The 27,138-nt window shown below is 38.4% G+C and overlaps 1 protein-coding gene across 2 annotated transcripts in view; it reads right to left on the bottom strand.

Moving 5' to 3' along the window:
- Col25a1 (collagen type XXV alpha 1 chain) overlaps positions 1-18,611 on the bottom strand; it is a 434,308-nt gene extending 415,697 nt beyond the window's left edge. For both annotated transcript variants that reach the window (XM_047566623.1, XM_047566624.1), the window contains exons 1-2: positions 17,844-18,611; positions 16,777-16,846 (exon numbers count right to left, since the gene is read on the bottom strand). In XM_047566623.1, coding sequence (XP_047422579.1) covers positions 16,777-16,846; positions 17,844-18,140 — 367 coding nt within the window. In that variant the 5' untranslated portion in view covers positions 18,141-18,611. The remainder of the gene's footprint in view (positions 1-16,776; positions 16,847-17,843) is intronic.
- Positions 18,612-27,138: the final 8,527 nt, after the last annotated feature.

The raw sequence follows: 27,138 nt of genomic DNA, 5'->3' as shown, positions 1-27,138 counted from the left end.
AATAGAATAAATTTATATAAAAAATAAATTATTCCATTTGTCCCCCAAAATGAAAAAGATCTCTATGGAATTGAATTAGGTAGGGGCTAAAGCTGAGATAGATACTGAAATAGAGAGGCTCAAGTTCAGCCTTTAGACCAGATGAAAGAACAACCAAAGACTTCTTTTTTTGGCAAAGTGTTTTCACATGTTACTTGCCTGCCTTTAAGTGAATCTTGCACTCCAATCTGACAGCAAGACAACCTAGTCTAACAAACTCCACACAACCAGCACATCTATTGCTACCTGCCTGGCTGTGAGTTTGTCATCTGGCTTTAAAGTTCAGTCCTAGCTGGAGTATCCCCACGTGCACCAAGTTTTGTCCTTCTTCTCCTTCCTTCTACCAGCTCATCAAGTTCTCCTTCTGTAAATTGGGAGATTCTTTCTTTTTTAGCCTTGGACAATCTCAGTAAAGGTACAGCTAACTTTCAAATGGACTCTCTTTATATTATCCTGGAAGAAAACATTTACCAACCCACGTAACTACTGACTCTTAGCCATATTGCTTTACCTAAAAAGATTGTTCCAGGAAAAGAACAAAAAGGAAACAGAAGGATTAGAAAACATGATAAAGCATAATCTCTGTTCTGGAGATTCACAATACAAAAATTCTCCAGTAAATAAATCTGCTTATATTTGTTTAATTCAGTGTGTCTAATTTATTTGATCTTGAAGGTCTTCTTTCTCATAAAAACTTGTTAAACATGAGAAAGAAATATTTTAAAAAAACACAGAAGCACCACAGTATACAAATGAAAAGCACATGAATGAACTACTGGTAAAAAGACAATTCCAATGGTGCTCATAAATAGATTAATAGCAATAAAAAGGGAAGACCACAAGAAACCACTGGGTTCCGTCCTGAACACTCTCATGCCCAAGTATTTTATCACAGAATCAGAATAAAACCCTCTTGGTCAGTATTTATTCAATTTTCAAGTCATATGAAGCCAAGAGGAGTTGGGAATTTATTGAAGGACTCATGATTATAATAAATTCTGACAAGACTAGAGTTGGATTTTATTAAAGGAAATGGAAATTTAGTGGAAAAGTATCTAAAGGCTTGAATTGCCTCCCCCTGAAAAGAAGGTATCTACTAAAGAATGAAGACAGGACTTAGCAGCATATATTAAAATCATTGGGGGTTTTCATCAATGCTAAACTCAGGGTCAGTTGATACAATTGCAAGACCACCAAGAACATTATTGAATTTTTTTCTCTTTTTTTTTTTTTGGTTTTGTTTTGTTTTGTTTTGTTTTGTTTTTTGTACCAGGGATTAAACCCAGGGGCACTTAAACTCTGGGCCATATCCCCAGTCCATTTTTATTTTGAGACATGGTCTCACTGAGTTGCTTAGTTGCCTTGCTAAGTTGCTGAGGCTGACTTCAAACTTGCAATCCCCCTACCTCAGCCTACCAAACCACTGGGATTACGGGTGTGTGCCACCACACCCAGCTTTTGTAATTTTAGTTTATGTTAGACAGCAGTATATCTATCTGAAATGAGAAGTTTTCTTCTCTCCCTCTCCTACAAGCCTGTCAGACCCCTGTGGAGCTTCTTTCAGATCAGGTATTCAATGCTGTAAGAAAGATACAGACTACCTGGAACCTCCAAGAGAATTAATGGAATTTAATCTAAAACTAAAACACTGATTATTGGAAAATAAGTGATTTCAAATATTTTTAGTTGTCATAATAAGAGAAATTCAACTTGTTTTTAATGATCAAGTTTATAGGTAATGTAGGTATCAATAAACACTACATGAGGACATGAATTTCTATGTAACAAAAAGATAAAGTTTTCTAACAAATGTATTCAAAGATTGAAAGATACATTTCAAGAGATCATCAGAAGTTGAATGACCATTTAGCTAGAATGTTACCAAGAGAATTCAAGTATCAGATGCAAAATAAGTGTAGATAACCTTAGAACCCTCCCAACACAGATTCTATATTAACCAACAGAAGCCCCCATGGAGTGTATACCAGTAGTCCCAGCCACTTGGGAAGCTGAGGCAAGAGGATTACCTGAGCTCAGGTGTTTGAGACCAGCCTAGGCAACATAGTGAAAGCCCAACTTAAAAGTAAAATAGCAACAGAGGCATATTATCCCTTATAGACATTTCCAAGAACCACACAACACATGCTATTTGGAGACAGGAATATCAGCAAAAGTGTGTGCTAAAAGCTGGACAGTGACTGAGAAGAGTTGATTGTTCAGTTTTCCAGATTTTGCAAGCCCATTGTTAGACACTGTCATTATCAAAATTTATATAAACTTACAATAAAATAAATTATATTAAAACAAAGCTAACACTGAAACATCATTCCCAATGTCACTGTGTTAACTTGAAATGGTAAGTTATTACACCCTAAAAATCTGCAAATATTACAGATCATGGCTTTTCCTTTTTAGAGTTATTGTTAAACACTCTTAAGCAGCACACAACATCAGTAATATACATAGTTAAGAAGTATTTGTTAAGCTTTCCCAAATAACCTTGTGGAATAGAAGTAGGAATCAAGGTAAGACCCTTGGGAAACAGGAAAGTCAGACACAGGGAACAGTATCTGAACTTTCAAAAGGTGATCTGCCTTCTCAATGAACCACATGTGGTACATTTACACTAGAGAAGATGCTGCAACCTTCAGAAGGAATGTGTTGGGAAGTCATATGACAAACCCCTAACTGTAGACTGGAAGAGAGATGGGATATTGTGTCCCACGTATTTAATAATGGTAAAAACAATATTGTAAGCAGACACAAAGAAAAGTTGACCATGAGCTGAACTTTTACCTTAAAGCAACAGAAGCAGCCACAAGGTGAGAGCAGAGGACAGCAGATGTGACAGCAGTGACAGAAGCAGAGAATTCTCAAACCCGAGAGGGCCAACAATGGAAGCCTCCTGTTAAGGGATGACCCCAGACCTGACTGTTTTGACCCACCACCATTTCCTATTCTCCCAGGAAAACTAGCTACAAAGTTGATATCATGCATTCCTGATTCATTGGGTAGACCCAAATGATGGGTTCTCAGATCGAGGTGAATTTTTTGCTCCCAGGGACATTTGGTAGTATCTAAAAACATCTTTAGTTGTGGAAACTGGGGGATGCAATGGGCATCTGGTGGAGAGCGGACAGGAATGCTGTCAAAACATCCTGAAATGCACAGGACAATCCCCCACAACAAAAAATTAACCAATTTGAAATACCCGCAATGGTCAGACTGAGTCTCCCCACATCAACACTTCTCACAGGCACCTGAGTAACTCTCTTTTCTTTACAACCTAAGGGAGTCTGAGCCAAGACCCTGAGGTCTGCCTTCACTAAAAAACATGGCCATAGAATCTCAACCAACATTTCCGAGAGCCAGCAAGTCTCCTTAAAAATAACTGCCACTGAAGGCAGCCTGGGGAGGGGTGAAAAATGTAACACTTGACCTAACAACCGACAGAGATCATGTATCTTCAGAAAAACCATCTAACTGGTTGTAACCAGCATTTCTACTATGTATCATAATATGTAAAAGAGAACTTGATTTTCTTAGGAAAAAAATTTTAAAATACCAATTTCTCTAGTAATATGTTGGTACTCTAGAAGCTGGAAAAGTGAATTAGGAGTTCAAACACCAATTATCATTGTTTCAATTCCATTAACATTAGCTATAGTTGGCTATTGACTTAATTTTGTAGTTTTTAATTCTAGTTTGGTCTGCTTACCTGACACCATTAGTGCTTCACAAAAGCTTAGCAGACTATTTATTTCTCTAAATCATAAGATCTGGCCCATATTAGGTCATAATAAATCTTTTATTAGTTAATTGCATTAAAAAAAGATTTTTAAGAGACTCCTTTATGGATATTTTTACCTTTGTTCAAGAGTTGGCTGGAGTTAGGGAAAGCCTACAATCAGTTACTACCCAGAAAATATAATTTTTAAGTACTAATATCCAAAATTGTTTAATATTTAGAATTAACTTTCTCCTCTTTCTAATAATGAGATTACCAGAACAGAGGTTGCATCAGGTAAATAGTTCCCTAAAAGAACCACCAATCACTGTGAGCCTACCCTCAGCCCCCTTTCTGACTTCCTTCCTTCCTAGGATGTATAGGCAGGGCATTACCTAGCTTTAGTCCTTTTTCCACCAAATCTGAGTGGGCTCAGCCAAAAGGTTCAACAACCAAGGTAGTGGGAGTAGATAACAAGAGAACCCAGGAGCAGGTGAGGACCAACCTGTTAGGGATGCTGGTAAAGTGAACATGGTAGCATCAAAAAAGATCAAACAAGAGAGATCAAACAAGGCAGGGACCAGCTGGCCAAGGATAGGCACAAAACTCTTCAAAAGTAGGAATTAAAGAGGAAGTTCTCAGAAGCAGCAACACATGAATAAATAGAAAGGGAATTAGATGGAAGTGTCTAAGGAACAGTCAAATGAGTACATAAGATCCCGAAGGCAATCGCAGGATGGTCCAAATAGCAGCACAAAACCCCAAAACTCCCGTGAACCAGGCAAATGTGGCTTGCACAAGAATGGCTTCCCCATAACCAAAAGGTCCCCCAAGCCTTCCGTCACCAGCCTCATGGGATATTTGTCCTTCAACAGAAAACTATGCACTGTCTACACTACATCCTTCCTGCTTGTCTGATTCTTTGGAAGCTATTCTATAGCTCTAAGTTGTGGATAACTAATACCAAAGCAAAATAACTTGCCAAAAGCAAGCCAGGTAAAGCATCGTCAATAGAATGGAGGCAAAAGAGAGTTTATATTCACAATAGAGAAGGGAAGGTCCTGACTAGAATGGGAGTTCTGATTTAGGAATATCGATCTATTTTTGTAGCTTGATAGTTACATGGCTACACATCCACTCTGCCAGCAGAAAAGCCTGCTCTTTGGGATCCTCACATGGCATCTTAATTCTATCTATGGGTATGTTTGCTATTTACGCTTGGTTTTCAGGAATTCAACAAACATTATTAATATCATATCCTATAAGTGTGAAGCAGTGTGAATATTCAACATGCTAGCAGCATATGATTACAATTAAACAAAAGTAGAGACTTGTAATAAATTGAAAATGGTGAGAAAATGATATATGATACACACAGGGTTATATGTGACTAATTATAAAATTCCTCTGTAGGGGATTTCTTCCTGAGAATTGATGATGGAATCAAGGGTTTTCTGCTCAAAAAGATGAAGGCTTAAAAGGATAAAACACATTTTGAGTTTAATGTGTCCCAGGCTCACATATCAAAAACACAAAGTACACTTCAGACCTCTCAATCAAAGGATACATTCGACTATAAAAATAAATTAACTAGCTTTTTAGCATTCCAAAAATGGCAACATAAATTTTACTACCAACATGTAGTGTTCCTTATTCAGAACCTGATTGTAGAACCAAGTCAATATCCAGGAAAGGATTCTCAGAAGTAGCTGAAATTTAGAGCACTAAATAATTTTGCACGAAGGAAACTATATACAAGAACATAAAAACCCTGGTTTCTTTAAGGATGTAATTTCTCAGTGCTAGAGTTTTTCTTTTATTAAAAACTTCCAGATGCACAGTATTTATGATAGGACTGAGTCACACTGTCAGGCTTGTTGCTTAAACTCTTGGGAAACTGTTGGTGTACCTGCAGTCAATGGGAGGTAAATTTAGAGGTTAAGTTTATTTGCTTATATCTCTTTTTTACAGCTCACTGTAGCTTTGCTAGGCATATGTGATCTTTCCAGCCTCGTTTTTTTTTTTTTTTTTTTTTTTTTTTTGCGGTGCTGGGGATTGAACCCAGGGCCTTGTGCTTGCAAGGCAGGTACTCTACCAACTGAGCTATATCCCCAGCCCTTTCCAGCCTCTTAATTGATCAATTTCTCAGCTTTACTGCTTTACTCATTATTGACTTCTCTCAGAAGGTCAAGTAGCTAGTTCAAAAAGAAAAATCATTTTTTTTATTCCAGTTTGAGACTATATATTAAGGAGAAAATTAATTGTTCACCAAAGATCAATAACTTGTACAGTTGTAGGTCATTTTATTTATGCGTCCTACAAGACAATCAAGAAAAATGCTTCACCCGTCCAAACAACTGTCCACAGCTAGCTACTCATACAGAAAAGAACATGGCTGATGACAGTAGACATTCATTTCCCTGGGAAGTACAGTCTTTCAATTTTCTTCGGGTAGCATTTGTTTTAGTACGGTTGTAGCCAGGTTTACACTTTCTCTCTGAAATTTATATCTCGTTCACTATTGGCTCAGATTTCTAGAAATTTGTCCAATTATTTAAGCAGACAGACAATTCATATATTCTTATTGTGTGGTCAACTGAAATTTCAACATATAAATGTTATCATTTTACACACAACCAAAAATCAAACCAAGTCTCAAAGACCTTAGAAGCATCTTTAATAACAATATAGAATTTCCACAAATTATATATAGTTAGCCTTCCACATTTGCAGGTTAAACCTCCTATGGATTAAAAGTATTTGAGGAAAAAAACACTGCATCTCTACTAAATGTGCACAGACTTGTTTTCTTGTCACTATTCCCTAAGCAATATACCGTAACAACTATCTACATTATGGTCATTCTTACAAGTAATCTAGAGATGACTTAAAGCATATAGCAGGACATACATAGGTTATATGCAGATATTAAACCACTTTAGGTGAAGGACTTGAGCACCTGTGGATTGGGGAGTATAGGGGTTCCTGGACCAATCTCCCTTGGATCCACAGGGATACTGTAACTTGGGGGAGAACTCTTTAATGTAGTACCTTGCACACTAAGTATTAATTATTAATCAAAAATCAACTGTTTTAAATATACTTAAAGAAGCAACGGATTGCTATAATTTGATGATAAAGCTGTATAAGAACACCTAGAATTGAAGCATAAAAACATGAAGGGAGAAATTTGAAGGAAAAAACTGGCATTTAAAAAAAGCTTAAAGGCTTAAAAAAATAAGTGACTAAAAAAGATGAAGTGAGATGCTGATTTTCTAATGAACAGCACCATGCTCAGTTACACCCAGTTTTCCAGGGCCACAATCTCCTAACATGTCTTTCTTTGCTGGAATACTGCAACCCATTAAAGTGACAAAACTACATTAAAAATCTTTTCTGGATTCCAATAATTTTAATAAATAATTTAACATACAACATTTCTAGTAATGCTTCTAATGCAGAATTTTGAAGAACAGTTCTATGTTGACAAGTCAAAGTATCTCTACAAAGAACAGCCTGGATGACACCGGGGACTGGTCTCTCAGTATCTTCTAACGGTGTCCTGTGAATCATAAGATTCTTTGGAGATGCCCCAATGGACACCACAGGGCAGAGGGGTAGGGTAACCAAAAGAAAGAGCATGTAGGGGTTTTGGTATCTGTCCCTTCTAACCTCTAAAATCAATCAGGGTAGTTAACAGTGGGTAAAATTCCATGTATTAGGGTTTCTCACTAGACTTTATTCTTTGGTGTAGCCTCTTCACAAAAAAGTTGTAAAACCCTTGATCTTCAAGACTTGTGTCAACTTTAAAATGCCATGGCTTACCACACATGGTGGCACACTCCTGTAATCCCAGTGACTCGGGAGACTGAGGCAGGAGGATCACAAGTTGCAGGCCCTAAGCAACTTAGTGAGACCCTGTCTCAAAATTCAAAAAAAAAAAGAGGCTGGGGAAGTAGCTCAGTGGTAAAGTGCCCCAGGGTTCAGTCCCCAGAACCAAAACAGGAAAAAAAAAAAAAAAATTACTATGACAGAGAAAATGTTTAAAAAGTGTAGAGATGAGCCAGGCACAGTGCACACCTGTAATCCCAGCAGTTTAGGAGGCTGAGGCAGGAGGATTGCAGGTTCAAAGCCAGCCTCAGCAACGTAGCAAGGTCCCTAAACAACTGAGAGAGACCCTGTCTCAAAATAAAAAAAATTAAAAGAGCTGGGGATGTGTTTCAGTGGTTAAGTGCCCCTGGGTTCACTCCCTGATACCAAAAAAAAAAAAAAAAAAAAAAGTGTGGAGATGAAAATATTAGTGTATGAAAAGAGATGAGTCATGATGAAGTCCCCAACTGAGTCAAGTTTTCAGATCTTAAATCATCATAAATTTCTACAGAGAGCTCTATAACAAGCCCTAGAGATGCACAGATACAAATCCAAGCCCTTGCCAAGGAGTTCATAAATGGGGACAATAGATCCACCCACTGAACCCATCCCTCAGAAAGAGCCATGCACCTAAATCATGAGAACACTTGCCAGTTAGTGTGTCAGGATCTGTCCACAAGGGTCACTTGATCCTTGACCCATTTAACCCCAAACCACACTGATAACCATCATTAGAAAGGTAGTTATTTTAGAAGTTGTTTCTATTTGAAATTCATCTGCTCTAACTTGTGCCCTAATTCTCTTAGCAATAAAATTATTTTTAAGTTTTCCAAAGTTCACTTTGGAGTCCCAAAACTTGCCAGCATTTCTGCCACGATTTTAAAATAAAAAGGTTGGTTTTTGTGTGTAGTTTGTGGAAATCACTTCTATCTTAGGATGATATCACATATATCTAAAAAATAAAACAAACACTGGATTCTGGAGCCCAAGAAACCACAATTGGGGTTTCAGAATTCCTAGGAGAGTAATATAAACAACTTACCTTTAACTTCTACCAGGGCTAACCTAAGGTACAGGAACACTGGGTAAGACATGTCAATTTTCCTAGCATATTTAATTTAACATCTTTAGAAACAAAAATAGAGTTATAATGGAGAATTCCTTTGGCTCACTAACTATGGTCCAGAATTCCATTATAATAAAAACTAAAATACCAGGCTTTCAAGTTTGATGGTAGAGAGATACAAGTAGCTATTTCTTCCCCTTTTACTCTTCCCACACGAGCTTTTTGTTTAAAAAAAATATTTTAAAGAAAACAATAGACTTCACCCCTACCCCAAGCAACTTCTTCTAGTCAGACATATTCTGACACTCAGTATTACCAGAATGCACAAACTAAAGCTGGCTACAACCCATACAACTTACGCAACCACATAGCCTAAACGTGAAAATTGTAGTTAAAAATGTGCTGACCACATCTCAAACACAAGAAAAAAAACTTTGTGTGAATAATCCAGAAGACTAGAAGAATCTAGTCTTCCTAAAGACTCCTAAAAAACTCTGAATTATTAATATCCAAATAAAGAGTTTTGGCATTGCTGGTGAATTTGGTCTATGTCTAATAAATATGCATAAAAAAATTCTGGGTGCAGCGGCTCATGCCTATAATCCCAGCTATTCCAGAGGCTGAGGCAGGAGGATCACAATTTCAAAGCCAGCTTGGGCAACTTAGCAAGTCTTTGTCTCAAAATGAATTATAAAAAGGGCTGGGGGTATAGCTCAGTGGTCTAGTATGTGTAAGGACCCAAATCAGATTCCCAGTATCAAAAACAACAAAAAGGCAAATTTAGTGATAAGACTAAGGAACATAAAACAGAAATATAAAGAATGCCTTTCAACTATTATATGTGGCAAATTAAGTTGAAATGGGAACTCCAGACGCAATGATGTTAGAAGCATGATAGTAATTCCAAATGATTCTGGATTCTGAGAAGTTACGAAATGTACAAAATCTCCAATGAATAAATTTAATTACATTTGGATTATTGTAGCTACTGGAACACTAGCCTAAAGTTCAAAGCTATGAATTTGTCTGCTAAATAACTCTTAGGTTATTTATTTATTTAGGTTAATAACCCTTAGGTTAATACAAACAATGCAACTGGGTGCAGTGGTACTCCCAACTACTCTGGAAGCTGAAGTAGGAGGATTACAAGGTCAAGGCTGGGGAGGTAGCCCAGTGGTATAGTGGTAGACGATGTGTCTAACATGCGCAAGGCCCTGGGTTCAATCCCCAGCACTGCAAAAAAATAAAATTTACTAGATTCTTTTAAGCAGTTGATAGGGTACTCTATTCTTCAAATATAGGTGGTAGAAATTGCTTCCTCCATTAATCTTTTCCATTGTAAAACACCTGCTAGTGATTTCATTGGGAAGGAGCTGTCAGAATAGAGGAAGTCCTGTTATTCAGCTCAGTTTCTTCTCCCCATGGTCACAGAGGGGAGGTGCCTGCCACCTAGTGGCATTTCCTTGTGGAATCCCATCAATGTAAAGGACACAGAATAATCATTTGAAGAAGGAATATATGATGCCAATGAAAAGTGCTTGATTTTAATTTGTGATTTCCACTTAATTCTGCATGTCACACTTCTGCACTTCCTCCCTTTCAAGAAAAACATTCTTTTTTTTTTTTTTAATTGCAAGATTGCTGAACAAATCCCAAATGAAAAGAGTAACTATTCATGGGTAAGAATTAGGTGTCATTTTTAACACAAATTTAGGGGGAGTGTTAAATGTCATGGTACATTCAACCACTGCATGGAACTTCACCCGTGGCAGCAGACAGGGGTGGGGGTTGCTTCTATGTTTAACCATCACATACTGGGCTTCAGCCTGCAGCCCAGACTGACTCATCCATTGTTTTCACATTCTCAGCTTCCATCAAACCACCAAGTAATGTTTATAAAGTGGTAGGATGCAACTAAAACACTTTTTCATGATAGGTTTTGGATGGTTTCCATCCAAGATAACAGATTGATGTTATTTGGATAAGTGTCTAGAGAGGTTCTCCTGCGGCAGGAAATGCCCCCCTGGGCTGCAAAGCAGTTTTGAATCTGGCGTGATTCCCCACCAGTTCTCCATCCACCTAATCCTGTGGATGAGAGGATGTTCCTTCATTCCCAGACCTAAGCCTGCCGTTCAGATACTGTTTTGGTTAATACCATGGAGTTGATTTTGTACAATTACAAAGCAATCAGAAGCACAGTAGGTTATTATGGCCCCAAGAGGGAACTTGCTCCTGCACATTCTTTGAAGAAGCTACAGCAAATTAAACTCCATGCAGAATTTATACCCTTCTCTCAAGAGGAACAGAATTACTAACAGAAAAAGCTCAGGGAGGAACAGAATTACTATGAGCAAAAGAGAATTTGAAGAATTAGCTTACCAACTTATTGACATGAGAAGCAAAAGAGAAGAAACAAGAATACTACTTGAAGAATCCATTTGTCCTTGGGTCATCCAGATAACAGGGCATTTTGCCAGCTGTCACTGCTGGACTAACTAAAAGTGTTACAACCGAACTGTTGGACTCATTGAGACCAAAACAATTTACATAAATGCTTGGAAGCACTTGCATGTCACATTGTATTGTCTGGTCTTAAAGAAGAGAGGAATGTCGGTCATTCTCATTTATATAACATTTAGAGCATTTTAATTTGCTTTCCTTCTGCAAGGGGTCTAACTAATCTTAACCTTATATAACTGAAAATCTACATATTATTCCCTCACTTGATGACTCAGGAGGCTGAGGCAGGAGGACTGTAAGTTCAAAATAAGCCTCAGCAACTTAGTGATACCCTAAGCATTTTAATAAGATCCTGTCTCAAAATAAAAAATAAAATGGACTGGGAATGTGGCCCCTCTGTTTTCAGTCTCCACTTAAAAAAAATAAAAGGCTCTTCTTAAACCATGGGAAAGGGTGCACAGCCTCAAGGTTATGGATAATATTTATTTCCACCCCAAATTAAGTCAATCACTAGGGGCTTCATTGCTCACATTTTTGAAAGCTACCTCTAATTGCCTACATTTTGTCTTCCTTTATATATAATCATTTTCATAGATGTGGAGAGTGGGTAGAGACCTCAGGAGATATCTAGCTTATCTTCTTATATCTCTAGCTAAAGTCTTTAAGCAGTGCCTAACTACTATACTTACTGATCATCCCTGAATGCACAGTGGCCAGGGCCAGAAGAACTGTGTTCAGTACACCAGATAGGAAGTTTCTCCTCTTTCTCAACCTGAATTTCACTACTTACAAGAGAAAGGTAGAAAAACAAATCATCATCATATTATTGATGACAACCCTTTAAATATTAAGAGTCACATTTTTGTTTCAGTTGGGGTATCAGTTTAGATACACAAGATACCAACATTATCTACCTAGTAATTATTGGAAAGACAAAAGTAAAGTGAGGTGATGCTAATCAGCTTTTTATCCATTGACAAAGCTTTTAGTTTTCATCACAAGCTAGATTTTCTCCTAGTATGAATTTATAAATGAGAGCTATGATCTCTCCATCCCAGAGGGGAGAAAAATTTTAAACCCTAGTAATTACAAAAATTGAAGAAATTTTGGTCACATGCACCACCACATACTTATACTTTTACTTGATTGTGCTTATCACACCTGTAAATTCATGTCATTTTAAAATAAATTTGTCGTCCTCATCAAAATGGAAGTCCCGTGAGGGCAGGTACCCAGTCTGTCTTGCTCATCTGCATACTCCCATTATCCAGCACAGCATTTGGCACATAGAAGGTTCTTCATCTTATCTGGAGAACTGATAAAGGCCCTTCAAAATCATTACTGTCCAGCAGTCTTAACTTTGGAGATATGAAAATAGTTTATAAATCATACCTGGAAACAATTTGCCCAAGATTGTGTAACATGGTAATGACAAAGCCAGGATTATTTTGCATGCTTTATTCCCCATTCCCATTCTCCATTCCTTACACCAAGAGGTTCTTTTACCTAAAACCCTGGGCAGGCAAAACTACTGACGAGTAATATACCTTGGTGATCTAAGCAGCTTTTGGTTGGTTGCCTGGTTCCCACTGTTATCAGTTAGCACATGAAAGCCCTTCCATAAATATGCCTGGTTTATTCATACTTTATGTAAGACTCCAAGAAACAGAACCCAGGACAGAATTCTACAGCCATAGTAAAGAGCCAGCTTATTATGTCATAGGAGGGTCAGATTTTACAGAGGCCAAACCACAGATGCCAGCTGTACTTCCATGGCTCAGTTAGCTACTGCTAAATCAAATATTCTGCTAAACAGAGCTTCTATGTGTAAGGGTTTTTAAAATTTGTCATCTTAGATATTTTAAAAAGCAAATTTAAAAATAAAATAGAACATCTCCTGAGCTCATGAAAAAAGTAAATGTGAATTTTCAGGGGAATAAAGATGATCTAAAACTGGAATGTGGTGATGGTTGCCCAAGTATAAATTTATTACAGATCTTAAAATGGGTAAATATGGTCAGTTATACTTTAGTAATGCTATTAAAAAAATAAGTATGAAAATGAATTCAGTAGCTGAGCCACTTCCTTTTGTAAACATCTGGTATTAAAACCAAAAGGACACTCTTTACTACCACCAGGCTCTTTTAAACCCAGATCCTGTTTACTTCAGTCACACTTCACCTAAAAGATCAAAAGTTTCCCTCTAATTTTGGTAAAAATATTTTAGGAGACTAATATAAATATCCAAAATGAATCAACCTTCATGATATGGCAACAAAAGAAATTAACTAGTATAATTATCTACATAAATATTTTATAGCTATTTGTTTAAGCATTAGCAATTAAAATTTGTTAAAATTAAGTGTTTTAGTTCAAAACTTGTCATTAATCAGTCACTGGGTTCCAAGCAAGTTACATGACATCTCTGGGCTTCTGTTTGTCCACTTACATCATGTTTCCCTGTGGCCCATTTAGAGATAAATAGCATACAAGAATAATAGAATCAAACAACGTTACCCTATGTAAATTTATGATTACACAAATGGTATGCCTTTACGCCATGTACAAACAGTGAAACAACATGTATCCCATTTGTTTACAATAAAAAAAAAAGAATAATAGAAATTATTATGTAATACATAGCTACTAATCTGGCAAACTGCTTATGTAAATTATCATCCTGTGATGGTGCAATTAGTCTTTTTTGGTTTTTCGTCTGTTTGTTTTTTTCTGCCCCATAAGAAAATGGAACATTGAAAAGCTGATTAGTTTGAGTGAGGTCACACATTTTTTAGTAGCAGATCCATAATTATCCAGCTCCAAAACCTATACCAATCTCTGTTTCTTATTTGACCTTGGACTTTTCAGTTAGATGTGGGCATGAATCCTGACCTCGCCTTTAGTGTGTTAATCACTTTCTCGAGTCCCAGCTTCCTCATCTATAAAAGGAGATTACTAGTACTTAATTCTGAGTTGTTAAGAAAATTAAATTAGTGTGTCTCCTACAATTAGACATCATTCAATAAATAGTCTTTCTTGTCCTGGTCCCACAGAAGTTCCTTCTTCTGTATTAAAAGAGAGAGAGAGAGAGAAGAGAGGGGAAAAAGTTGTGATTTCCTTCTAGCCTACCTGGAACAAACCTCCCTGGGACCGAGTTCCATCAAAAGCAATTAAGAGTGAACACAAACAACACAGCATTATTCCTTTGCTCTCAGTCTTTGGCTCTGTGTCTGAGACTGTCAACAAGAGTGTCAACTTCAAGGGGTGGGCATCTGTCCACAGGAACTGAGCTGAGGTCACAGACTTGTCTTGCTCTGCCCTGCAAACAGATGTCTGGGTGACAACTCTTAGTCACTGAACCACAGTTAGAGCCAAATCAGGTGGGAAGTGCTGTATCTCTTTTCTAATCCTCTTGGCCAGCCCATCAGTTCCCTAAGACAATACCTCATTGACCAGGATTCAAAATAGCTAGTTTTCACCAGGATACTATTTTTAAACGTAATGCCCTTATTTTGATGATGTCTGATTATTTCACAAGAAGAGTATTTCTGTAACAGTGGTTTGTCAGTAAAAAAAAAACAAAACAAAACAAAAAAAAACCTTTGATTCTAGATATTGGAATGCACACCTTCACAGTTAACCAGGTAAAAACTGATGTAATGTGGAGCTCTAGTGGTAGCAATGAAGTAAAGCAGCTGTTTTTGAAAGCCAAAAAAAAGAAGCCTAGGAAATTACCATTTATTATTCAATTACCTCTTTAAGATGAAAAAAAATGGTCCAAATGCATCTTCTAAGATGCAAACTCTAAACAGTCACTTTTTTCCACGTTGCAAGTTAGACTTCAATAACTAGCCTGCATTAAATATCATGAAGTGGTAATATCTTGCTAGAAAATAGAACTTAGTGCTATGAAATTCACTTTTCCACTTTTTAAACAAGTTCACTTAAGAAGTCTACTAATTTAATGCCAGCTACTTTTTTCATACAGCAAGCAAAAGTACTGTATACAAAAAACTGCTGGACTCTTATTAGTCGTGTAATCAGCGTAATCCTGTATCATACCAACTGTCTTAGGAATTGAAATAATCTCCACATGCTGATGAGGTTGTTGTGTGTTAATTCCTGCACTAGGAAAGTACCTTTCTTGAATATCTGACTTCTGAGGACTTTGCCAACTTAAAACAACTATGAGTGAAACCTGGAATGTCAAATGTTAATCCTTTGTTTTACTGTTACCTAGAGTATTCATCTTCTCAATCAAAAGCCTTCATTTAAAAATATATATAGTTCAATTATGGTCAACAACATAATAGAATAGAAAATTCTATTTTTATGCTACACATCCTGGATTTGTCATTTAAAATTTCTAAACATGGTGACAGACTTAGCTATGTCAAAACAAGGAGAAAAAAATCTCAGAATGTGAGAAAATACAGGTACTAGTCTTTCCATACACATACATCATTTAACAATGGGAATATGTTCTGAGGATTACATTGTTAGACAATTTCATCAGTGAGCTAACCTCATATGGTGCACTCGTACAAACTAAGATGGTTATGCTCTCATTAGGCGATATAATCTTTTGGGACTACCATCAAATATGTGGTCTGTCATTGGTCAATCTGTCATTATGTAGCACATGACCATATATACATTACATATATACATATATATTACATATATATTCATGTTTTTGAACATTAAAGTGTAACTCACTTTCCATGTATGATAAAAGAAACTAAAATGTCCATCAATACATGAACAATGTTTATCTAAAAAATATCTAGACTCATGAGAGTTTTTATAGCTTATATCATGGAATCTACTAAAAGTTTTCCAATAGACATATTCCAAAGGCTTTTAAATTGTTAAGCCTACAAATGACTACCAAGTCTCAGAGATCTGTGAATGAAGACTAATTGATTACTGGGGGGTTTTACTCATTGATGTCTCTCTTTCTCCTCCTAATATGTTGTCATTGATAGAGTTCCCTGAAACCGCAAAAAAAATAAATAAATAAAATGGTAAAAATACAAAAATCTTTTCTGAAAATTCAATTGAGAATGCAATATTTGAAATGGGAAGCTCAAAGTAAAGAACTAATTTCTTTTTAGTCTTCATCTTTAGCTATATGATAAGAGAGATAGCCTTTCTGATAGAATAGGTAAAAGGCAAGAAGTGAAGGTGGTTTACTAATGTAATCATATGCCAATGGAAAGAAGCAAAACCTGCACTAATGCGACATTTGCCACCAAGGAACTCAGAATCTACCAATTCTACAGTTCTTTCCACAGATATTAACATGATAAAATCGAATACTTTCAATGTGTGAACCTAAGCACTTTGTCTTTGTACATCATGTTGCCTGTATTTTCCATGGTGATTATTTCTATCTCCCTTGCTTTCCCATAACAGACCTAGGTATGAGGCTTAAAATAATATTGGGGGCTTATTTGCCTTCCTTTCGACTGAGGACACATTGATTTTATTAAAGCAAGTTGAGTCTGCATTCTTTCTTTACTATTATTACAGGTAGACTTGACAGACATAGGACCTTTGTTTGCAAATGTTCTGCTCTGGAGGAAACCTTGTTAAATAAGTTCCATTTTACCTGCTGGGCAGTTGCACTCTGAAGGTGCTTCTCTTGCGATTCTTATTTTAGCCATATGTTCGTAGGATTTCTGTAGGAAAAGAAGAGGTATTAGCAATCATCAGTAGCACTGTAGAGAAATGGATGCTTTAGGGACTCTGACCATATGTCTGATTTGCCAACATTTGATAGGCTACATAACTAACATTTACATATGTATTTGGACCTTAGTCAAAAGGTAACAGTACCCAAGACCTAAAAAAAGAAAGTGACCATTGACATGGTATCAAGATTGCTAATTTGTATAACATCTTTCTCCATTCTTCAACTTCCACCACCCTCTCCCTCAGCCCTAGAATAAGCAATGCACTAACATGTTGCAGTTCTAGGTCAGCCATGGCTTACCAAAAACAGTCAACACCTTACACATGAAGATCAAATGCTTTCTCATGTTGTGCTCCAACTAAGGCTAAACATTGTCTCTGTTGAAAGAGCAACTTTCAAACACCCCCAACTCTAAAGCTATACTTAAACACAACATTGCTTCCTTTCAATTCTCACCTCCAATGGCTTTGCATTCATGAATACCTGGTCACTGCAACCTTTTCTAAAGATAAAGCTACTTTAAATTTTTTTAATTTTTAGTATAAAAAGATCCAATGGGTGAAATTATTGATTTAAATTATATGATTATTTCACTTTTATGCATTAATAACAACTATGGCCCTAATCTTATAATATGTGAAGGATAAAACAGATGTTATCTCTGCAAGAAATATTCTCCACACAACTGGGAAAGAATTACATCAGCCTCCAGAAAACTAGAGATAAAATGACCTCCTGTCATTCTGGCCACCCTTTCCCCTTTTAGACCTCCACACCTGTTTGGCATGCAAACATTAAGAAAGAGCGAGAGAAGGTAATATATAAAGAATTGGATATATCAAGAGAGGTGCATACATGCAAATATATGCTACAGTGAGCGTTATGCAGATGCACATAATCAAATCAAATATGCATACTGTAAGGGTAAAGTCTGGTCCTATACACAGGCTCACACCTGTGCAAAATACCCCAGCCTCTCACACCTGAGCCAGAAGGCGCTCCACTTTCTCTTGCACCATGGCCTTCAGTTGATCCAGGGTATCAGGCAGCAGACGAATAGAAGGATCCCCTTTAGCGGATTCGAGAGCGGCGATCCTAGCCTGGAGGTCGTTGGTTTTCACCCCAAGGTACAGACAAGAAACCACGGCTACCACTGATAGCAGGGTCGCCAGAGCCGTGCACTGGGGCATGGTACGGGCACAACGCTGCCCCGAGGGGCTCGGGTCTTCGGATCCAGGCTCTCGTACCCCTCCTTTCCCTGCATGCTTCTTCACCAGCATTGTGTCGGCTGCCTCGGCTTCGCCTTCCACCCTCTATCTCCTCCAATAATCTTAAAAGGAGAGGAAAAGGACGATTCCTTTAAAGTTCAGTCTCTGTGGCTGCACAACTAGTTGGCGGAGTCGGAGCCGGGGCGCGGAGATGGACCTGCGCTTTGCTCAGCTTTGAGAGCAGCAGACATGGACCATCCTCCGTTTCCTTCTCTCCTCCCAGTTGAGAGTGAAAAGCCCCTCAGTCCAGGGACGGGTGGCGATGGGGTAAAAACCGAAATGAAACCCACCCAGCCCGCTCTCCTGACCCTCAAAAACAGACACCTCTTCCGAGGTCCCTGAGAGCTGCAGTGTAGAGTCGGGGGACAGCGGGCGCGGCGAGGGGCCGCTGCTCTCCCTCCCCGCCGAGCTCTGGACCTGTTGCGTCTGATAGTTTGCCTTAATTCTACCTATTCGGTGTCTTTCCGCACGCCTACCAGTTTCCCACCTGGATTCAGTTCAAGGCAAAAAGGCTGAGCGACACCGGAGAGCGCAGCTCAAGAAGGGTGGCCAAGGGGGAGAGTAGAGAGGAAAACGAAATAACCCAAGAAGCAAACGCAAGTCGCGGCTGCCCTAAGTATCTCCGCAGCCTCGCGTGTGCGAGCCTTAAATACCCTTCGGGATGCTGGTGTGCGAGTGTGTGTGTGAGTGCGCGCGCGCTCCGATCGCGACGTCCCTCCCCCGACCCCCTCCCGGCGCCGGGCGTCCGGTCCGCAGCTCCCGCGGCAGTGAGCCCCCCTCCCACAAAGCCAAAACAGGAGTTCGCCTCATTAGCATAATGTATTCACCTTCGCTCAGCCGGCGGGGCGGACCGGGAGACCCCCGGAGGGGGCGGGGAGCTTGGGTGGGAGCGGAGCGGGAGGTCCATTATTAGCATAATGTATGCAAATAGCTGGAGCAGCCACCCTGATTGGAGAGGAGCTTGGCAGCCCCTCCCCCCTCCGCGCAGTAACTTCTGCGTCCCCCAAGGCCACCTCTCTGGCCTGGGCCGGGGGCCGAATCCCGGTCCGCTGTGCTGATGGAGGCCACTCTGGCTTACACCCTCCCAGCCCAGCGCCCCCTCTTTATCCCAGTTAAAAATGGAGAAATGGCCTCCAGAAGAGAAGGAGTGAAGCTGTACGCTCTAGTTCTGGTCCTCACTCAAAAGCAGCCGCAGAAACTCTGCCCACCTCGCCCTAGTGCCTCATTTAAGCTCCTTCTTCACTTTCTCACATGCCCAGAGGTAGTGTCTGGTTGACGTATGTGGTACCTTTCCCAACTTCCCTTCCTTTCCCCTGCAGGGCCGCAGATTCTCCAAGGAGGGGAAGTTTTCTCTCCCCTCCCCCAGTTTCCTTCTGTCTTGACGATGCTGTCTCCCCCCAGCTCTGTGTTCCTACTCTGTACTAGGGTGCTAATGCGTTTTCCTGATTCCCTGCTTCGTGGGATTGAATAAGGGAGTGTTGAGGCACACATATGTCTCAGGAATGAGGTCAATTTTTCCTCTTCCCCTACTTTCTCCTCACGCTGTTCCCTCTGGATCAAATTACAGGGTCTCTAATGGGATTTTTAAAGTTGGTAACAAGTAGCATTTTGCATCTAATAGACTTTGGGGAAAAAATAATTATCCTGAAGAGTTCCTTCTTATCACATATTTCCCATGTTCCTTGACCTCACGATTGTAAGCATTCAACAAAATACTAAGCTGATCTTTCTCACTTGTGTAAACAGATATTGCTAGGTATGAAATGGGATAAGGAAATTTCAAATTCATTACGGGATGAAACAGTCAACATGAGGGAAGACTGATTTTTGCTATAAAGTTGAAATGATAATTTCTGACATTTGTATTACGTAGTGGTTCACAAAGGATGGCTCCGGGTCAATAATATTAGCATCACCTGAGAATTTATGCAACATTCAGATTCTGGCGATCCCACCCCAGATCTTCCGAGTCAGAAACTAACTACTAAAATCAGAAGCATAGCAATCTGTGGTTTAACAAACCATGCTTGCAAAAGTTTGAGAGCCACTGTTGAACACTTTTTAAAAATATTTTCAAACACATTTTTTCATTTGAACCTCATAACCCTGTGATCCAAATGAAGAATTACTGTCCCTGTTTTATATATAAACAAACAAGTTTCAAGTTACATGTCATTGTATTTAGACATATGTCCAACAGTAGGACCAAGGAATGGGCACAAATCTGTGTATGTGAGCACACAATCTTGTACTGGGGATTAAACCCAGGGACTCATGTATGCTAAGCATTTGTTCTACCACTGAACTACACTCCCAGCCTGGTATAAATTTTTAATATGTCAGTTCTATCTGATTTTCCATTGCCTCTCTAATCATTCCTTAGTCTTCTCTGCGGGCTTTTTTTCTGCCCGTCCTCTGAATGTTGGTGCTCCTTGGATCTCTGTCTTATGCTGTACTGTCCTCTAAAGCCATATACTCTCCCCTAATTACCTTCTTTACACTGATAAGTCATACATTCATATAGCAAGTCCAAACCAACTGAGCCTCAGTCCCACACAGCCAACTGTGTGTTTGCCAGCCCCATCTGGCTGTCCCACTAGCAACACTCACTTAACCTACTACATATTACCTCCAAAATATGCTTTTTTTCCTATTGCCCATCTCAGTATGGATCTCCCATCCATCCAGTGTTCCCAAGGGAGTAAAAATAAAAAACTAATAATATCTGACTTCTTTGCCTTACTCTCCCTGACTACCTAAATTCCTTTAATACTGCCCATTGTGTTTTATGTTTTCATTTAAGGCCCCCTCACCTATGCCACCTAGTGCCTGCATCCCACCAGCCTCATTGCCCGATTTTTCCCTCATTATCCACACCAGTTGCTATAAATTATGGAGACAAAGAGAATAAAGAGCTTTTATTTTGGACAAGGCACCACTCTCCTAAAATTTCAGAAGAAAAGTCATTTTCCACCCAAATGCTGACAGTGGATTTTACATTTACTTTGGATGGAGCGATGTTCTTATGGCATGCTTTGTGGAAACGGTCATGAGAAGGCACATTAGCAACTCTTGCAAGCTCTCAGAACTATCAGATCTGAGTAGAGAGATAGAGTTGGAATTTTGTGGATTTGGGAGCTTTATCCCAAGGATTAGGTTTGCTTTATGTCTTTGGTGGGCACAATACCCCAGAAATGTACCAGCCATTAGCATTAAGATATCAAACCCAGTAGATTCTCTGCATCATGCACAAAGAATGCGTGGATTAACAAAGCTCCGGGAGTTTGAACCTGCGTTGTTCTGTAGATCCATCAGAGCATGGTTATTTTGGTTTCTATGTGCAGAAGGATTCAAAAAAGGTAAAAATAGCTCCAAAACTACCATAGTCCAGCTGACTCCAATTTGCTTACAACTGCTCTCAATAGTAGTAAAAGGCAAACAGCTGGTTGAAGAACAGGTATGTGGTGAGGAAAATGAACAATGGACTACCCCCACCCCACATGGCTGTGTCTTAATCTCCAAACCCCTGAATGAAAATGTTGACTTACATGGCAAAACAGAGTCTCCAATAGAACATAAGCATAAGGATAAAATAAGGATCTTGAGATGGAGAGATTTCCTTCAGTTATATGGATGGGCCCAATGCAATCATAAGGTTCCTCATAAGAGGGAGGCAGAGTCTCAGAGGGAGAGGAGATGTGATGACAGAAGCAGAAGTCAGAGGAAGAAGAAGGCTAGCTTTGAAGCTAGAAGAGGGTCATGAGAAACGTGGGCAGCCTCTAAAAGCTGGAAAGGATGAGGAACAAGCAGTCCCTAAAACCTCCAAAGGAAGACAGCCCTGACAGCACCTTGGTTTTAGGACTTCTGACCATCACATCTACAATTAGTAAGTTTGTGTTGTTTTAAGTCACTGAGTTTGTGGTAATCTGTTACAAACAGCAAAAGAAAACTAATGTAATAAAAATCACAAGAAATCAATCTTCATCTGCTGTGGCATTATAAGTGGTATTGGAACCACCCAAATGCTTCATAACTCCAGCAGGCTGTATAGCATTAAATCCCTGCCTCTCAAATGTTTATGTGTTTCTATTCTGTTGACACGCTCCCTGGGAAAGGATTGGAGAGCATGCCTTCTCTCATGTCATGTAAATAAAATTAGGATGCCCTCTACAGAGATATATTAAACTCAATACAATATGCTCTATTTCCTTGATGCCTTTCATTTGTGCAACTCAGAAACAATAAACCAGCCAACAGTACAGACACTCTCGTCTCTCCTCCCATCTAATGTGCACATGGTCATAATCCTGACCCAGGACTCAGTATCACCATAGTACAACTGATACCCATCTCCAGGTCCCCAGAATAAAAAGAAACAAAGACTTCTGACAGAGGGGCATGGCCAGAAGTTGAAGTTAAAAAGAAGATACCTGGGAATGAAAAGGAGAAAAACAAGCAAAAGACACAAACAGGAGAAAATAGAAAAAAAAAAAAAGATTTCTTAAAGGTGAATAGAAGCACTAGCTTAAAAAAAAAGTCATCATCTGCTTCTAATCCCTCTATAAACTGACCAATAAAGGACATACAGTACAAATGTGAAGGACGAGCACATATTTCAAAATTTAGATGTTTTACATGTATTCAGAAAGACTATCAACCAACATGAGTTGCTGGGATAATTTGTTCTGATGTTTTAGGTAGACACTAACTACATTAAAGAAAAATATTTTGGTTTGGTTAGAAATTCTTTTGGTGCCATTCATTTTGGAAGCTGATTAATTTTCCAAAGCCACAGCTTTAACCTGTGTTCACCACCAAAGTTATCAAACAGAAGCAAATGTAAGAGGGGATTTGTGGCCCTCTTTGTACGTTCACACCACCTGTTGTGTTCTCCAAGTACCTTAATAAAGAAAATGGTTGAATAAATTATGGGTGGCATTATGTGTGCTATTTTTTAAACTTCAGAGGGCAGGGCAACCTCACAGAAATGTCTTCTAGGAAGAGAGTTTCCCCAAAGGGAAGGAGCAGGCAGTGAAGGGTTAAGTAAGTTGAAGCTTACAAGATGTGGTTCTCTCACAGCCAGGCAAATTTCAATAAATCACAAACAAATTATAAATATCTTTCAGACCAGAAGAGCAGAAAAGAAGGATTTGGCTCTTAGTGACAGCTGAAAAATTCTCTTTCAGTCAGATCAAGGAACTGATCCCATTTACACAAGCCTGGTTAAGCAAGGGGCTTACAAGTGTATGAGTCCAATAATCTGGATGATGCACACCCTCCAAAATCCAAGTCCTCTGTGCACTCCGTTTTATATTTGTTTATTTGGAGGGAGGAGGTAATATTTTTTTCTCAAACCTTAAATAACAAGACAGAAACACCACTATGTGACTAACTCAAACAATAGGCAACTTTTCACTGAACTCACCAAATCAACTTTTTAGGGTAATGCTATATATACACAGAACACATTTGTATCATTGAGTCAGTTCATGATTAAGAACACAGACTCAGGCGTGGTAGCACATGTTATCCCAACAACTCAGGAGTTTTGAGACAGGAGGATTACCAGTTTGAGGCCAGCCTCAGCAACTTAGTGAGGCCCTAACCAACTTAGTGAGAACCTGTCTCATAAAGGGCCGGGGATGTGGCTCAGTGGTAAATTGCCTCTGGATTCAATCCTCAGTACAAATAAAGAGGAACACAGATTCCAAGGCTGAACTGTCTGGGTTCATTATGCAGTTCTGCCATTTAATAGTTGTGGGATTTTGAATAAATAACTGAACTTATGTGTGCCTCAGTTTTTTTTTCTCTGTGAAACAGGGGTGGTAATGCTTGACCATTGAGGACCTTTTGCTGTGAATAAATGGAAGGTAGGAGAAGGTGTTGCAATTCCTGGTAGTTGCTAAGTGCAGTAGACACTTTAGCTCTAATTGATGCTATTATTGTTATCACTTTAAAAGTGTCAATTTACTGGTCATAGAAACTGAAAGCCCTCCTTATACTCTGGGGCACCTGTATATACAAACCATGATTTCAGTCATATTCAGTTCATGAGAATAGAATAGCATCAGGGCAGCCTTTTGGCTATTGTACAATATGAAGAATTCCCTCCACCAGACAACAACTGATGTGTCTTTTGTCATTTTATATTTGTTTTGCCTGTTCTAGGATTTCATATAAATAAAAGCATATAGTTTGTATGCTTATGTGTTTAGTATCTTTTATACAACATAATGCTTTTGAGAGTTATCCATATTTTGTGTGTAACTATTTTTTCATTTATTTGTCATGGAGTAATATTCCATTGTTTAATATAACACAACTTGTTTATTCACTAGTTGGTCAATGCTTGGAATGTTTCCAATATTTTGCTATGTGAACAATGTTACTATGAATGTTCATGCACTCATCTTTTTTTTATATTTCAAAAAGTATAAAGAATAATTTTATTTCATGTATAGATGACAGATTAGCTGAAACTCTTTCTACAAAGAAGAACAAAAAGAAGATATGGTTGTATCAGATAGTAAAATATAAGGGCATAGTAATCAACACAATTTGGTATTGCTTCAGGGGTAGAAATTCAACCAAAAGAGAGAGCGAGAGAGAGAATTTAAAAAGCCTAGAAACAGGCTCACACATAGACACCAAAAATGGGAAAGAAATGACACTAAAGAGCAATGAAGAAAAGATGGAAGTTTCTGTTAATGCTGTACATTCATATAGAATAAAATGAAGATGAATCCTTTCTTCATAGAACACACAAAATTAAAAAGATACAGTGTATACATCTAAACATAAAATGTGATAATATAAAGCATTCAAAAGATAATACAGAAAAAGATCTTTATGACCTTCAACTAGGCAGTTCTTAAGACACATGAAGAACTACCCTCAGAGGAAATGACTGATAAATTGTAGTGCATGGAATTAAAAACTTTTATTTACATTTTTTAAAACCAAAAGAGAAGCCACAGAATGGGAAAAGACATCTGCAAAATACAGAAATGAAAAAGGACTACAAAAGAATTCCTACAAATCAATGAGAAAAATCCAAAAACTCAACAGAAAAGTGAGCAAAGACTTGAGTAAGCATTTTTATGTTCCAGAAACTAAAAATAGCCTGAAAACATTTTAAAATGCACTCAGCCCCATGAGTGATCAGGAAAAAATGCATATTGTAACCATAACGACCATATGATACCACTACTAGCCCACCAGAATGGCGATATGAAAGAGACAGACAATAACAAACACAAGCAAGAATGTGGAGCAACTGGAACTCACCCACTGTTGGTTGAAATGTAAATTTTCACAAGCACTTTAGAAAACTAGTTGGCACTATCTGCAAAACAAACATGCAAAGCCTTGTGGAAAGACTTTGAAGATAGTATTAGCAAAACTCTGAGCCTAGAAATATCTGTTAGTAGACACTACAAGCCTTATAGGAGACTTCAGGTGAGGGCCTAAATCATAGTGAGGAAAATGTCATTAGGAACTGTAAGGAAAGAAAATTGTACTATGGATAGTAGATTTTGTATCATTGTTGCATTCCATTCAGAGTGACAGTTACCATCAGGCTTCTTATTGAGAATAGTAAATATAAAAGGAGATAGATAAACAAAGGCAACCCTGTTAATCAAAAAGAAGTCAGGAATTGTTGGAATTAAGAATTTACAGCTCCTTCAGATGGCAGTTGACGTTAACATTAACAAAATACTACAGTTGTGATCGGGTCCTTTAGTCACAGCAGGGAAGAAGTTGTCTAAAACACTTCCCGTTTATTAAATGTAGCATTGATATAAGTGTACTGCTTGTTTTCTTCAACATTGTATTTGAGGGATTTATTCAAGTTGTAACTGCTCAGACTTCTTTACTACTGTACACATAACATTGTATGACTGTACCACAGTGCTTATCCATTCTCCTTTTGATGGATCTCTAGGTAGTCTCCATTTGTTATTCCCTCCCCCCACTTCAAAGCGATGCCACTAAAAATATTGTTATAAATACATATCTACTTTCACACAGATTTGAGTTCCTCCACTTATTTTTGTTTTATAACAAATTATCCCCCCAAATTAGCAGATTATAACAAAGTTTTATTATTCTATTTTTTCTGTGGAACCAGGATTTGAGAAAAGCATAATTGGGTGGCTCTGGTTCAAGTTCTCTCACGAAGTTGCAGGCAAGATGCCAGTTGGGGCTGTAGGCACAAGGTTTAAATGGGACTGGAAGATTTTCCAAGATGGCTCGTTCACATTACTCTTAACACAAGGACTTAATTTCTCTCTGGCAGTTGTCAGAAAACCTCTGTTCCTTGCCACTTGAGTCCTTCCAAGGGACTGCCTGTATGTTCTTTTGACATTGCAGCTGGCTTCCCCCACAGAGGAAGAGATCCCATAGAAGATAAAAAAGAAGTCACAATGCCTTTTATAACCTAGACTTGTAAGTCACATGCTCTTTATTTACCCCATATTCTATTCATTAGAAGTGAGTCACTAAATCCAGCCCCTACTCAAGAAGAGAAGATTAAGCCCCACCTCTTGAAGGGAAGAGCATCAAAGAATTTGTGGACATGTTTTTAAACTACTACAGCTATATTTCTAGTTTATAGGATACATGCTTCATTAACTTTTCTCCATCAGGGTAACTGGGCTTCTTCTCAAGGAACAGTGACTAATATACAACATTCCTCATAGAAAGTCATTTCCTACTGTAACCTCACTTGGCAGAAGGGGCCAGAAATCTCTTTCGGATCTCTTTTACAAGGACACATGTACACAAGGAGGAATAATTCACTGGGGAACACCAACATAACAGACTACAACATAAGGAAGTATAGACACCAGAGGTGTGAGAGACAATGAAAAGATGGATGGATAAATGGATTGTAGATCCCAGCAGATTTGTTGGAGTTAGAACATTCAAAGCAATAAGATGGAAAAATAGGAGGTAGCAAATGAAGAGTAGAATACTGACATAAAAAAAAGATTAAAGTCACAGCAAT

The sequence above is a fragment of the Sciurus carolinensis genome, chromosome 10 (assembly GCF_902686445.1).
Source record: "Sciurus carolinensis chromosome 10, mSciCar1.2, whole genome shotgun sequence".
NCBI classification, from domain to species: Eukaryota; Metazoa; Chordata; class Mammalia; order Rodentia; family Sciuridae; genus Sciurus; species Sciurus carolinensis.
Note: the sequence above shows the minus strand (reverse complement) of the source record. Positions and strands in the feature narration are given on the sequence as shown.